At 41.9% G+C, this 14,812-nt stretch overlaps 1 protein-coding gene across 1 annotated transcript in view; it reads right to left on the bottom strand.

The window, feature by feature from the left end:
• LOC135539922 (protein polybromo-1-like) overlaps window positions 1–6,946 on the bottom strand; it is a 36,883-nt gene extending 29,937 nt beyond the window's left edge. Inside the window, 3 exon segments of the mRNA XM_064966188.1 lie at window positions 6,207–6,275; window positions 6,683–6,735; window positions 6,844–6,946. Of these exon segments, the coding sequence (XP_064822260.1) occupies window positions 6,207–6,275; window positions 6,683–6,735; window positions 6,844–6,857 (136 nt within the window). The 5' untranslated portion in view covers window positions 6,858–6,946.
• Window positions 6,947–14,812: the final 7,866 nt, after the last annotated feature.

Here is a 14,812-nt window from a genome sequence, read left to right as displayed (position 1 = left end):
GCCTGGATTCAAACTAGGGTGTCTGTAGTGACACCACTAGCACTGAGATGCAGTGCCTTAGACCGCTGCTCCACTCAGAAGCTCAAGATCCAGATTCAGAGTCTGAGATTCAGTCTATCCCACGGTTGGATTAACAAGCCACTTCATAGTCAACAAAGCACGTAGGAGTCGTGAGGCAAATAGCATAAAGCTCATTGTGTGAAATACGCAGAACATCTTATGACAGACATACCTCTCCCCATCTTTGTCAATATGACTTGGCCATGATAACTGACCATCCAATATTCTGCCTAGGAGTTCATCTTCTTCATCTTGTTCAATGGTCACCCTTTATGCACAACTCCAGTGGAGATTTAGGTCTAAGAGAATACTTTTATTATTAATTACCCACTCTGACACTGACTGTAACTCCTTGCTAAGAGTCTCAGTGAGCTCACAGGCTGTAGGTGCTGATGTGTAGTGTGCAATCATCTGCATTCTTAGTAATTTTGGCTTCTTGTAAAACACGTTGCAAATCATTTGTAAAAATAGAGAAGTATAGCTAGCTAACATTGAACTTGTTTGGTGAGCTACCTGCAGATTCATGCAGGATAGTAAGGTTATGAGTTGGGATTATGGTTCATTGTTTAGATAGCTAGCTACATTGCTAAACAAAAGACTCCACTATGCAAGTAACCATTTCACTAAACCTTCTGCATCCTCTGCATGTGACAGATAAACTTTGATTTTATTTGATATAGTATGTGTTTACCAGAGACGGCAATGGGAAGAACAACATGACCTGCACCAAAGTCAAATTAGGATATAATGTCACACTCATTCCACAAATTCACTTTTAACAAGGCACACCTGTTCATTGAAATGCATTCCAGGTGACTACCTCATGAAGCTGGTTGTCAGAAGGCCAAGAGTGTGCAAAGGGTGGCTACTTTGAAGAATCTCAAATATAAAATATATTTGGATTTGTTTAACACTTTTTTGGTTACTACATGATTCCATGTGTGTTATTTCATAGTTTTGATGTATTCACTGTTATTACACACTGTAGAAAATAGTAAAATTTAAAGAAAAAGCCCTGAATGAGTAGGTGTGTGCATTTGACTGGTACTGTACATGTGTGTATTTTTATCAGATAAAAAAAATCTGATTCTACTGCTTGCATCAGTTACCTGATGTGGAATAGAGTTCCATGTAGTCATGGCTCTATGTAGTACTGTGCAACCTCCCATATTTTGTTCTGGACTGGTGGCATGTCTTGTGGTATATGCATGGGTGTCCGAGCTGTGTACTAGTTAGTTTAAACAGACAGCTCGACACATTCAGCTTGTCAACACTTCTTACAAAAACAAGTAGTGATGAAGTTAATCTCTCTTCCACTTTGAGCCATGAAAGATTGACATGCATATCATTAATGTTAGCTCCCCATATTCTTTTAAGGGCCAGCTGTGCTGCCCTGTTCTGAGCCAATTGTAATTTTCCTAAGTCCCTCTTTATGGCACCTGACCACACTACTGAACAATAGTCCAGGTGTGACAAAACTAGGGTCTCTAGGACCTGCCTTGTTAATAGTGTGGTATAGAAGGCAGAGCAGTGATTTATTATGGATAGACTTCTCCCCATCTTAGCTACTGTTGTATTAATATGCTTTGACCATGACAGTTTGCAATCCAGGGTTACTCCAAGCAGTTCAGTCACCTCAACTTGCTAGATTTCCATATATTCATTACAAGATTTAGTGAATGATTTGTCCCAAATACAATGTTTTTAGTTTTTGAAATATTTAGGATGAACATATATCTTGCTACTTATTCTGAAACTAACTGCAGCTCTTTGTTGGGTGCTGCAGTCATTTCAGTTGATGTAGTAGCTGACGTGTACACTGTTGAGTCATCCGCATACATAGACACATTGACTTTACTCAAAGCCAGTGACATGTCATTAGTAAAGATTGAAAAAAGTCATGGGCCTAAACAGCTACCCTGGGGAATTCCTGAATCTACCTGGATTAAGTTGGAGGCTTTCATTAAAAAATACTCTGTGTTCTGTTAGACAGGTAACTCTTTATCCACAAAATAGCAGGGGGTGTAAAGCCATAACACATTATTTTTTCCAGCAGTAGACTATGATCGATAATGTCAAAAGCCACACTGAAGTCTAACAAAACAACCCCCACCATCTTCTTTATCATCAATCATCAAGGCCAATCATTAGTCATTTGTGTAAGTGCTGTGCTTGTTGAATGTCCTTCCCTATAAGATTACTGGAAGTCTGTTGTCAATTTGTTTACTGTAAAATAGCATTGTATCTGGTCAAACACCATTTTTTCTAAAAGTTTACTAAGGGTTGGTAATAGGCTGATTGGTCGGCTATTTGAGCCAGTGAAGGGGGCTTGACTATTCTTGGGTAGCGGAATGACTTTTGCTTCCCTCCAGGCCTGAGGGCACACACTTTCTAGAACAGTTAAATTGAAGATATGGCAAATAGGAGTGGCAATATCGTCCGGTATTATCCTCAATAATTGTCCATCTAGATTGTCAGACCACGGTGGCTTGTCATTGTTGAAAGACAAAATCCTTTTTTTCACCTCTGCCACACTCAAAAGTACAATGCTTGTCTTTCATAATTTCGTCAGATAATCTTGGATGCGTAGTGTCAGTGTTTGTTGCTGGAATGTCATGCCTAAATTTGCTAATCTTGCCAATGAAAAAAATATTAAAATAGTTGCCAATATCAGTGGGTTTTGTGATGAATGAGCTCGCACACGCTTTTCCAGTTCTGCCCACAAATGTTCTATAGGATTGAGGTCAAGGCTTTGTGATGGCCACACCAATACCTTGACTTTGTTGTCCTTAAGCCATTTTGCGACAACTTTGGAAGTATGCTTGGGGTCATTGTCCATTTGGAAGACCCGTTTGCGACTAAGCTTTAACCAAGCTTTAACTTCCTGACTGATGTCTTGAGATGTTACTTCATCATATCCACAAAGTTTTCCTCCCTCATGATACTATCTATTTTGTGAAGTGCACCAGTCCCTCCTGCAGCAAAGCACCCCCACAACATAATGCTGCCACCCCCATGCATCATGGTTGGGATGGTGTTCTTCGGCTTGCAAGCCTCCCCCTTTTTCCTCCAAACATAAAGATGGTCATTATGGCCAAACAGTTCTATTTTTGTTTCATCAGACCAGAGGACATTTCTACAATAAGTACGATTTTTGTCCCCATGTGCAGTTGCAAACCTTTTGTACCTGTTTCCTCCAGCATCTTCACAAGGTCCTTTGCTGTTGTTCTGGGATTGATTTGCCCTTTTTGCACCAAAGTACGTTCAACTCTAGGAGACAGTACGGGTCTCCTACCTGAGCGGTATGACAACTGCATGGTCCCATGGTGTTTATACTTTCATACTATTGTTTGTACAGATGAACGTGGTACCTTCAGGCATTTGGAAATTGCCTGAAGGATGAACCAGACTTGTGGAGGTCTACAATTTTTTTTCTGAGGTCTTGGCTGATTTCTTTTGATTTTCCCTATGGTGTCAAGCAAAGAGGCACTGAGTTTGGTCTTGAAATAGGTAGGTCTTAAAATACATCCACAGGTACACCTCCAATTGACTCAAATGATGTCAATTAGCCTATCAGAAGCTTCTAAAGTCATGGCATAATTTTCTGGAATTTCTCAAGCTCATTGAGGCTTATTTCTTTCATATTTTGTGAACAAATATGTTTATATCCCTGTTAGTGAGCATTTATCCATTGCCAAGGTAATCCATCTGCCTGACAGGTGTGGCATATCAAAAATATCATTACATAGGTGCACTTTGTGCTGTGGACAATACAAGTCCACTCAGTTTTGTCACACAACACAATGCCACAGATTGGCAATTGGCATGCTGATGGCAGAAATGTCTACTGGAGCTGTTGCCAAAGAGTTCAATGTTAATTTCTCTACCATCTTTTTAGAAAATTTGGCAGTACATCCAACCAGCCTCACAACCACAGACCACGTGTATGGGGTCGTGTGGGCAAGCGGTTTGCTGATGTCAACGTTGTAAACAAAGTGTCCCATGGTGGCGCTGGGGTTATGGTATGGGCAGTTATAAGCTACAGACCAGAGGACAAATGTATTTTATGGATGGCAAATTGAATGCACAGAAATACCTTGATGAGATCCTGAGGCCCATTGAGAGGCCCATTTTATTTAAGGTATCTGTGACCAACAGATGCCTATCTACATTCCCAGTCATGTGAGAGTCATAGATTAGGGCCTAGTGAATTAATTCCAATTGACTTATTTCCTTATATGAACTGTAACTCATTAAAATCTTTAAAATTGTTACATGTTGCATTTATATTTTTGTTCAGAAAACAGAAGATGCTGTAATTTCTACGCGTTTCACAAGATATGGATAAAAATACCCTCAAATGAAAGCTGATCATCTGTACTTTATGGTGCAGATTTATGGTGCAGTCTCCTGTATCAACATTTCCAAGCAAACAAAAACAGGGGGAAGGGAGAATCTGTAGACATGCTGAGATAAATTAACATACAATTTGCCAGAATTCAGCCAGCCTTCACAAGAGCATAACATATGTAAATATGTCCCCTTTTGTGTTTAACACCTCCAGCAGAGGAATGCCATTTCTGAGTGCATGATATTCAGTTTCACTGGAATAAAGTATGTTCTATGGATGGTCTTAAACTGCAGTAATTTATGTCTGAGATTACATGAACATGACTGGGCATTCAAACATATCCGTATCCATTCAGCATCAATACCAGGTCTTCCTCACATTTTTGTTTTACATGTTTTGTGTCACAGGGAAAAGCTATCAACCCTTGATACAGTTTGAAAATAATTAACTTGAGGTTTGTTAGACTGCCTTAAAATATTATAGTTTCAATCTTTGACGCTTCTGGCTTGTCCAGTGTTTACTGCACAGAGAGAATAAAAAGTGTTCCATCTGTGCATCATGCTTCTTTTATTTCACAATGTACACCATTTAAAACAGCCAAACTCCATTCACAACAGTATTCAGTTGGTAAGACACAGACATTCAGTCAATACTAGGAATTGATTGTCCACAATCTAGACTTGATTACACACAGGTGGATTGTATTTATCATCATTAGTCATTTAGGTCAACATTGGATCATTCAGAGATCCTCACTGAACTTCTGGAGAGCGTTTGCTGCACTGAAAGTAAAGGGGCTGAATAATTTTGCACGCCCAATTTTTCAGTTTTTGATTTGTTAAAAAGTTTGAAATATCCAATAAATGTCGTTCCACTTCATGATTGTGTACCACTTGTTGTTGATTCTTCAAAAACTACAGTTTTATATCTTTATGTTTGAAGCCTGAAATGTGGCAAAAGGTCGCAAAGTTCAAGGGGGCCGAATACTTTTGCAAGGCACTGTATGTGTTATCCCAGCAGAAAAGAGAAATAAGCAAAATAACATTTAGATTCAGAGTAATAAAGAAATGTAATTTATCTGAGCAAACCAGAAATCTTTCAATATATAAATTCAAACAATACTTTAGAACCATTTAAATATAATACATTGGAAGGTTGTGCAGAACTATAGCAGATGAAAGTAGTGTAGCCTAGTGGTTAGAGCATTGGACTAGTAACTGAAAGGTTGCAAGTTCAAATCCCAGAGCTGACAGGGTACAAAATCTGTCATTCTGCCCCTGAACAGGCAGTTAACCCACTGTTCCTAGGCCGTCATTGAAAATAAGAATTTGTTCTTAACTGCCTAGTAAAATAAAATTAAAAAGTATCATTCTACCTTTATAGACTGCTAAGAGTATTTATCTTATATATGTCAGTGTATTATGTCTGTAACAGCGTGTTATATGTGAAAATGTGATTGTATCATAAATTATATTTGAATGTTTAAGGACTTTTGGAAGATTAGGCCAAAAAGAGATCATTATAAAATAAAATCACCTCAGCACCATCACAGACTGGTCTTCCCTGGTTGCCTGACCCTGCTGAGACCCCTGTAACCACCTGGTCCTGCTCAGATGAGCCATGACAAATAATTACCTTGTCATACATTTATAAATTAGATTATCCTAGAATATAATCAATAGTTAAATAATTGAAATTACCATTATTCCCAGATCCCAGACTGTTGCCTCCACATCAAATCAAGATGGAACATTGTATCCATTCACTGATTGTTATAAGATAATGCAAAATTCACCTGAGCTCTGTAGACTGGTCTTCCCTGGTTGTCTGACCCTGCTGGGACACCTGTCACCATCTGATCCTGCTAAGACATGATGAGCATTGTGTTGTGTAATGACTGTGCACCATGACAGTGAAGCCTGTAGCGTTGTTTATACCTTATACCGTGTCAGTGTGAAAAGTTTGGAATTAGCAAGAAAAACTGACAGATCAATAACATTACATTGCTATACTAACTAATAGAAACTCCAATTGCGCTGTCAAAAAACATCAGAATATTGGTCTTCAATCGTTTGGCCGCTGGTTTCATTGTTTGATTCAGGTCTCGTGTGAGCGAGGGAAAAATAATAGCTAACGTTAACCAACTGTTGGATAGCGCTAATGGTACATCAACTGGCGAAAATGAGCAAAGTTAATTTACTTCTGTGAAACGAGACAAAACAAACGCTACAAAACATTTCAATATATACAACAGCTGTTAGATACTCCTACCTGACAGATAGCTAGAGCTGAACTGGCTGTGGTAGAACTGGCTTCTGACAGAACTTCAGTCGAGAGGGGAGGAAACATTAGGTAACGTTACATGGCAGTTACTACTAGCTCTGCACTAGGAATAAATAAATAAATATTCTGTTTAGTCAAACAGCAGTTACCTTGCCAGATACATCAGTCAAATAGCGTAGCCAGTTTATGCTCTCCTTGCTTTTACAATTCTGAGAAAAGCCAAACACACAGAGACAACAGCTGCCTCTGTTTCGCTGTTGTTGGCGCGGGCCACACAATGCCTCTTTTTATATCACAGTGCAATGATAACTAGGGGGGGACAAAAATGCAATTTCAGAATTTCCTCAGTGAAGGTTGTGTCCCTGGGCTTGATGTAGTTTACACTTGAAGTTACCTGCTGCAGTATATCTCAGAGTTCTAAAAGGACACTTATGTAAGCTGTTCCTCGATTTCAAGTTGTAACGGCTTTCGTCTGGTGGAAGAGAAGCGGACCAAAATGCAGCGTGGTATTTTTGAGACATGTTTAATGACGATGAAAACGAATAATACAAAAACACCAAACGGACCGTGAAAGCCTATCTGGTGAACACAGAGACAGGAACAATCACCCACGAAACACTCACAGAATATGGCAGCCTAAATATGGTTCCCAATCAGAGACAACGATAAACACCTGCCTCTGATTGAGAACCACTCCAGACAGCCATAGACTATGCTAGACACTCCCAAGACAAAACACACCACAATAAACCCATGTCACACCCCGGCCTGACCAAATAAATGCAGACAAACACAATATATATCGACCAGGGCGTGACACAAGTTTTAATGTCACATGTACAAGTACAGTGAAATGCCTTTTTTTCTAACTCAAAACCCATCAATGCAATTTTAATTTTATTTAACTAGGCAAGTCAGGTAAGAACAAATTCTTATTTACAATGATGGCCTACAATGACAGCAATAATCAATTACAATGTAATACTAGAAGAAACATGAGAAATAAGAAGAAATAAGAAGAACACAATAAGTAAGTAAGCATACTATTTACAGGGTCAGTTTCAATACCATATTTACCATGTGCAGGGATACTGGAGTGATCGCGGTAGTTATGTATAGGTGTAAGATGACTAGGCAACAGGATTTAAGATAAACAGAGTAGCAGCAGCTTGTATGTGAGTGAGTGTATGTTTGTGCAGAGTCAGTATTAATTTATGTGCATATTATGTGCGAGTGAGCAGATGATGGAGTGAGTGTGTAGGGCACAGTGAGTGTGCATAGTGACAGTGCTAAAATAAAAAATAAAAGGTCAATAAAGATACAAGGTTAACTAAGATAGTCTGTGTAGCCACAGTATTTTGATAGCTATTTATCAGTCTTATTGCTTGGGGATAGAAGCTGTTCAAGAGCCTGTTGGTGTCAGACTTACGCACCGGTAACACTTGCCATGTGGAGGCAGAGATACTAGTCTATGGTCTGGGTGGTTGGAGTCTTTAACAATTTTACGGGACTTCCTTCAACACTGCCTGTTATAGATGTCCTGGATGGCAGCGAGCGCGGCCCCAGTGATGTACTGGGCTGTCCGCACCACCATCTGTAGTGCCATGCGATCGAAGGTGCTGGTATTGCCATACCATGCAGTGATGCAGGCAGTACACCTGTATAACCTTTTGAGTATTTGAGGGCCCATGCCAAACTATTTTAACCTCCTGAGGGGGAAGAGGCACTGTCAAGCCTTCTTCACGACTGTATGTGTGTGATTAGATGATTTTAAGGGATTTGGACATTGAGGAACTTGAAGCTATCAACCTGCTCTACTCCAGCCCCGTCGATGTGGATGGGTGCGTGCTCACCCCCCTGTTTCCTTACTTACTGACGTTGAGTGAGAGGTTGTTGCTCTGGCACCACACTGCCGGGTCACTGACCTCCTCCCTGTAGGCTGACCACTGTTGTGTCGTCAGCAAACTTGATGATGGTGTTAGAGTCATACGTGGCCACTCAGTTGTGGGTGAACAGGGAGTACAGAATTGGACTAAGCACACACCTCTGAGGGGCCCCAGTGTTGAGGGTCAGGTTGGCGGAGGTGATGTTGCCTACCCTCACCACCTGGGGTCGGCCGTCAGGAAGTCCAGGATCCAGTTGCAGAGGGAGGTGTTCAGACCAAGAGTTCTAAGTTTGGTGACAAGCTTGGAGGTGTTGAACGCTGAGCTGTAGTCAATGAACAGTACTCTCACATAGGTATTCCTCTTATCTAGGTGGGTGAGGGTATTTACATTATATATTTTATATTAATAGTTAACAAATATATAATATATAATAGTTAACAAATAGTAAGACATTTCTGTTCTACTAATGCTGTGTTTTTATAGTCTCTACTCGAGCTCCCTGCAGCTAATCTGGCCGTATGGTCACGAGAGATAGCTTAAGCTGACAGTTGACTTGGTGATAAAACCTAAAGACTGCATTCCATATACAAGATGTGGTGGATGTAAGCGAGATAGAGATAGCCTTAGGAGTAGAACAATCTCTAATTGGTCCTAATCATTCTTGTATTTGGGAAACTAAGCCGGGGTGGGGTTAAAACAACACCAGGTGCAGATAACCACGAGATGAACCCAAAGATGGCTAATGATGCCCCCGGATTTGCATGGGATGGGTGGAACCAGCCATGACTAAGCATTCTTAGTGTCAGCTATATAAGAACCAGGATTCCTCTCTAAGTTCAAGCTCTTGGCAACACACACTTCAGAGTGTGTGGTTGGCCAGCTTCATTATTGCAATAATTCATCAATATTAAATAAAGATGATTATTTGAAGAAATGACAAAGTCTCTCTCTGTTACGCCCTGACCTTAGAGATCCCTATTATTCTCTATGTTTGGTTAGGTCAGGGTGTGACATGGGTGGGAAAGTATGTGTTTTCTATTTCTTTGTTTTTGGCAGAGTGTGGTTCCCAATCAGAAGCAGCTGTCTATCGTTGTCTCTGATTGGGGATCACATATAAGTTGTCATTTTCCTTTTGGGTTTTGTGGGATATTGTTTTCTGTTTCGTGCCTGTACCTGACAGAACTGTGTGCTTTCGTTTTCACTTTGGTTATTTTGTTTGAGTGTTTCTTGTAAATAAAAATCATGAACGCTTTTCACGCTGCGCTTTGGTCCACTCCTTTCGACGAGAGCAGTAACACTCTCAGTATACATGAATTTCCACGACAAGAGCAATTTCACCTTTATTTAACCAGGTAGGCTAGTTGAGAACAAGTTCTCATTTACAACTGCGACCTGGCCAAGATAAAGCATAGCAGTGTTAACAGACAACAACACAATGTTACATATGGAGTAAACAATAAACAAGTCAATAACACAGTAGAAAAAAAGAAAGTCTATATACATTGTGTGCAAAAGGCATGAGGAGGTAGGCGAATAATTACAATTTAGCAGATTAACACTGGAGTGATAAATGATCAGATGGTCATGTGCAGGTATAGATACTGGTGTCCAAAAGAGCAGAAAGGTAAATAAATAAAAACAGTATGGGGATGAGGTAGGTAAATTGGGTGGGCTATTTACCAATGGACTATGTACAGCTGCAGCGATCGGTTAGCTGCTCAGATAGCAGATGTTTAAAATTGGTGATGGAGATAAAAGTCTCCAACTTCAGTGATTTTTGCAATTCGTTCCAGTCACAGGTAGCAGAGAACTGGAAGGAAAGGCGGCCAAATGAGGTGTTGGCTTTAGGGATGATCAGTGAGATACACCTGCTGGAGCGCGTGTTGCGGGTGGTTGTTGCCATCGTGACCAGTGAACTGAGATAAGGCGGAGCTTTACCTAGCATGGACTTGTAGATGACCTGGAGCCAGTGGGTCTGGCGACGAATATGTAGCGAGGGCCAGCCGACTAGGGCATACAGGTCGAGGTGGTGGGTGGTATAAGGTGCTTTAGTAACAAAACGGATGGCACTGTGATAAACTGCATCCAGTTTGCTGAGTAGAGTATTGGAAGCTATTTTGTAAATGACATTGCCGAAGTCGAGGATCGGTAGGATAGTCAGTTTTACTAGGGTAAGTTTGGCGGCGTGAGTGAAGGAGGCTTTGTTGCGAAATAGAAAGCCGACTCTAGATTTGATTTTAGATTGGAAATGTTTGATATGAGTCTGGAAGGAGAGTTTACAGTCTAGCCAGACACCTAGGTACTTATAGATGTCCACATATTCTAGGTCGGAACCATCCAGGGTGGTGATGCTAGTCGGGCGTGCGAGTGCAGGCAGAGAACGGTTGAAAAGCATGCATTTGGTTTTACTAGCGTATAAGAGTAGTTGGAGGCCACGGAAGGAGTGTTGTATGGCATTGAAGCCCGTTTGGAGGTTAGATAGCACAGTGTCCAAGGAAGGGCCAGAAGTATACAAAATGGTGTCGTCTGCGTAGAGGTGGATCAGGGAATCGCCCGCAGCAAGAGCAACATCATTGATATATACAGAGAAAAGAGTCGGCCCAAGAATTGAACCCTGTGGCACCCCCATAGAGACTGCCAGAGGACCGGACAACATGCCCTCTGATTTGACACACTGAACTCTGTCTGAAAAGTAGTTGGTGAACCAGGCAAGGCAGTCATTACAAAAACCGAGGCTACTGAGTCTGTCGATAAGAATATGGTGATTGACAGAGTCGAAAGCCTTGGCCAGGTCGATGAAGACGGCTGCACAGTACTGTCTTTTATCAATGGCGGTTATGATATCGTTTAGTACCTTGAGCGTGGCTGAGGTGCACCCGTGACCGGCTCGGAAACCAGAGTGCACAGTGGAGAAGATACGGTGGGATTCGAGATGGTCAGTGATCTGTTTGTTGACTTTCAAGGCCTTAGATAGGCAGGGCAGGATGGATATAGGTCTGTAACAGTTTGGGTCCAGAGTGTCTCCCCCTTTGAAGAGGGGGATGACCGCGGCAGCTTTCCAATCCTTGGGGATCTTAGACGATATGAAAGAGAGGTTGAACAGGCTGGTAATATGGGTAATAGGGGTTGCGACAATGGCGGCGGATAGTTTCAGAAATAGAGGGTCCAAGAGCAATTGAGATTTGGTCGTCTATGGATCTGTTGGGGCGGTATGCAAATTGGAGTGGGTCTAGTGTGGCTGGGATGGTGGAGTTAATATGTGCCATAACCAGCCTCTCAAAGCACTTCATGATTACAGAAGTGAGTGCTACAGGGCGGTAGTCATTGTGGCATGTAGCCTTAGAGTTTTTGGGGACCGGAATGATGGTGGTCATCTTAAAACATGTGGGGAATACAGACTGGGACAAGGAAAGGTTGAAAATTACCCTGAATATGCCTGCCAGCTGTTCTGCACACGCTCTGAGAATGCACCCTGGAATAAAGCAGTCCTGTGGGTGTTGACCTGATTAAAGACCTTTCTCACGTTGGCCTTGGATAGCGAGATCACCCAATCCTCTAAGTCGGTGATGGCCCTCACACCCGGCACGATGTTGTTGTTGTCAAAGCGTGCATAAAATGCATTGAGTCCGTCTGGTAGAGAGGCATCCTTGGGCAGATCACGGTTGGGTCTTTCTTTGTAATCCGTAATGGACTGTAGCCCCTGCCACATGCGGCGGGTGGCGGATTCTGTGTAGTATGATTCAACTTTATTCCTATATTGTCCTTTTGCTCGTTTGATGACTCTGCGGAGGTCATAGCGGGGAGTCTTGTACTTATTCCTGTCCTCGGCCTAAGCCTCAGGGTTGTCTACGATATCTCTGTTTGCAGTAGCCCAGTCCTTTAGTTTAGCGCCAACCTCTGTGTTAATCCAGGATTTTTGATTGGACAAGCAGCAAACAATCATCATCGGGACAACGTCGGCGACACCTCTAATGAAGCCAGGGTTGGAGGTGGTTAGTTCATCAATGTTATCGGCGGAGTCGCTAAACAAATTCCAATCACCACTAGCAAAGCAGTCCTGCAGCATTATCTCATTTTGGAGAGAGTCACAGGTACAGTTTTTCACAATTCCTGACATTTAATCCAAGTAAAAATTCCCTGTCTTGGGTCAGTTAGGATCACCACTTTATTTTAAGAATATGAAATGTCAGAATAATAGTAGTGAATGATTAATTTCAAAATGTATTTCTTTCATCACATTCCCAGTGGGTCAGAAATGTACATACACTCAATTAGTATTTGGTAGCATTGCCTTTCAATTATTTAACTTGGGTCAAACGTTTCGGGTAGCCTTCCACAAGCTCCCCACAATAAGTTGGGTGAATTTTGGCCCATTCCTCCTGACAGAGCTGGTGTAACTATGTCAGGTTTGTAGGCCTCCTTGCTCGCACACACTTTTTCAGTTCTGCCCACAAATCTTCTATAGGATTGAGGTCAGGGCTTTGTGATGGCCACTCCAATACCTTGACTTTGTTGTCCTTAAGCCATTTTGCCACAACTTTGGAAGTATGCTTGGGGTCATTGTCCATTTGGAAGACCCGTTTGCGACCAAGCTTTAACCAAGCTTTAACTTCCTGACTGATGTCTTGAGATGTTACTTCATCATATCCACAAAGTTTTCCTCCCTCATGATACTATCTATTTTGTGAAGTGCACCAGTCCCTCCTGCAGCAAAGCACCCCCACAACATGATGCTGCCACCCCCATGCTTCACGGTTGGGATGGTGTTCTTCGGCTTGCAAGCCTCCGCCTTTTTCCTCCAAACATAACGATGGTCCTTATGGCCAAACAGATCTATTTTTGTTTCATCACACCAGAGGACATTTTTCCAAAAAGTACCATCTTTGTCCCCATGTGCAGTTGCAAACTGAGGTCTGGCTTTTTTATAGCGGTTTTGGATTAGTGGCTTCTTCCTTGCTGAGCGGCCTCTCAGGTTATGTCGATATAGGACTTGTTTAACTGAAGATATAGATACTTTTGTACCCGTTTCCTCCAGCATCTTCACAAGATCCTTTGCTGTTGTTCTGGGATTGATTTGTACTTTTCGTACCAAAGTACGTTCATCTCTAGGAGACAGAGCGGTATGATGGCTGCATGGTCCCATGGTGGTTATACTTGCGTACTATTGTTTGTACAGATGAACGTGGTACCTTCAGGCATTTGGAAATTGCTCCCAAGGATGAACCTGACTTGTGGAGGTCTATCATTTTTTTTCTGCTGTCTTGACTGATTTCTTTTCATTTTCCCATGGTTTCAAGCAAAGAGGCACTGAGTTTGAAGGTAGGTCTTGAAATACATCCACAGGTACACCTCCAATTGACTCAAATAATGTCAATTACCCTGTCAGAAGCTTCTAAAGCCATGACATAATTTTCTGGAATTTTCCAAGTTTTTTAAAGGCACAGTTTCTGCTTGTAAACAGGAAGCAGGAGTACGGAGTCATAATCTGATTTGCCGAATGGCGGACGAGGGAGGGCCTTGTATGCTTGGTTGTGGGTAGAGTAACAGTGGTCTAGGACTTTATCACCCCTAGTGGCATTGGAGACGTGTTGATGGAAGTTGGGCATCTTGTGTCTTCGTGACGTGGAATTAAAATCGCTGTCAACCAGAAAAGCTTGGTTGTAGGTTTTCTTGCTTGTTTATAGATTTGTACAGTTCATTAAGTGCCATCTTGTTATTTTCTTGTCCTGAGGTGGAATGTATATAACAGTCACGATAACAGTTGAAAACTCCCTCGGGGGGTAGAAGGGTCAGCATTTGACCATCATGCATTCCAAGACGGGTGAACAGTGGGTCAGCACTTCCACCGTGCTGGATTTAGCACACCAGTTGGTGTTCATGTAGAGGCAAACTCCTCCCCCCTCGGTTTCCCAACTCCACTATCCTTTCTTCCCGGTGAATAGAGAATCCATCGGTGAATAGAGAATCCATCGAGTTGGATAGCCATGGGGGGTATCTTGTCCGAGAGTGGAACAGAAAATTGCAGTTTCAAGAGTCCCATTGGTAACAAATCCGCAATCGGAAGTCATCCATCTTATTATCAAGTGACTGTAAAATGGATCGAAGAGGTGGCCGGTTTTCCCTTCCCTTTAATCTCACCAGGATCTCCACCCCCTCTTGCCTCTGTAATACCGGCATTTCCTCTTGGGTAACCCGAATATTGGGTCGGAATTACAGAAAGAGCCCAGGGCAG

The sequence above is a fragment of the Oncorhynchus masou genome, chromosome 5, assembly GCF_036934945.1.
Source record: "Oncorhynchus masou masou isolate Uvic2021 chromosome 5, UVic_Omas_1.1, whole genome shotgun sequence".
In the NCBI taxonomy this organism is placed as follows: Eukaryota; Metazoa; Chordata; class Actinopteri; order Salmoniformes; family Salmonidae; genus Oncorhynchus; species Oncorhynchus masou.
Note: the sequence above shows the minus strand (reverse complement) of the source record. Positions and strands in the feature narration are given on the sequence as shown.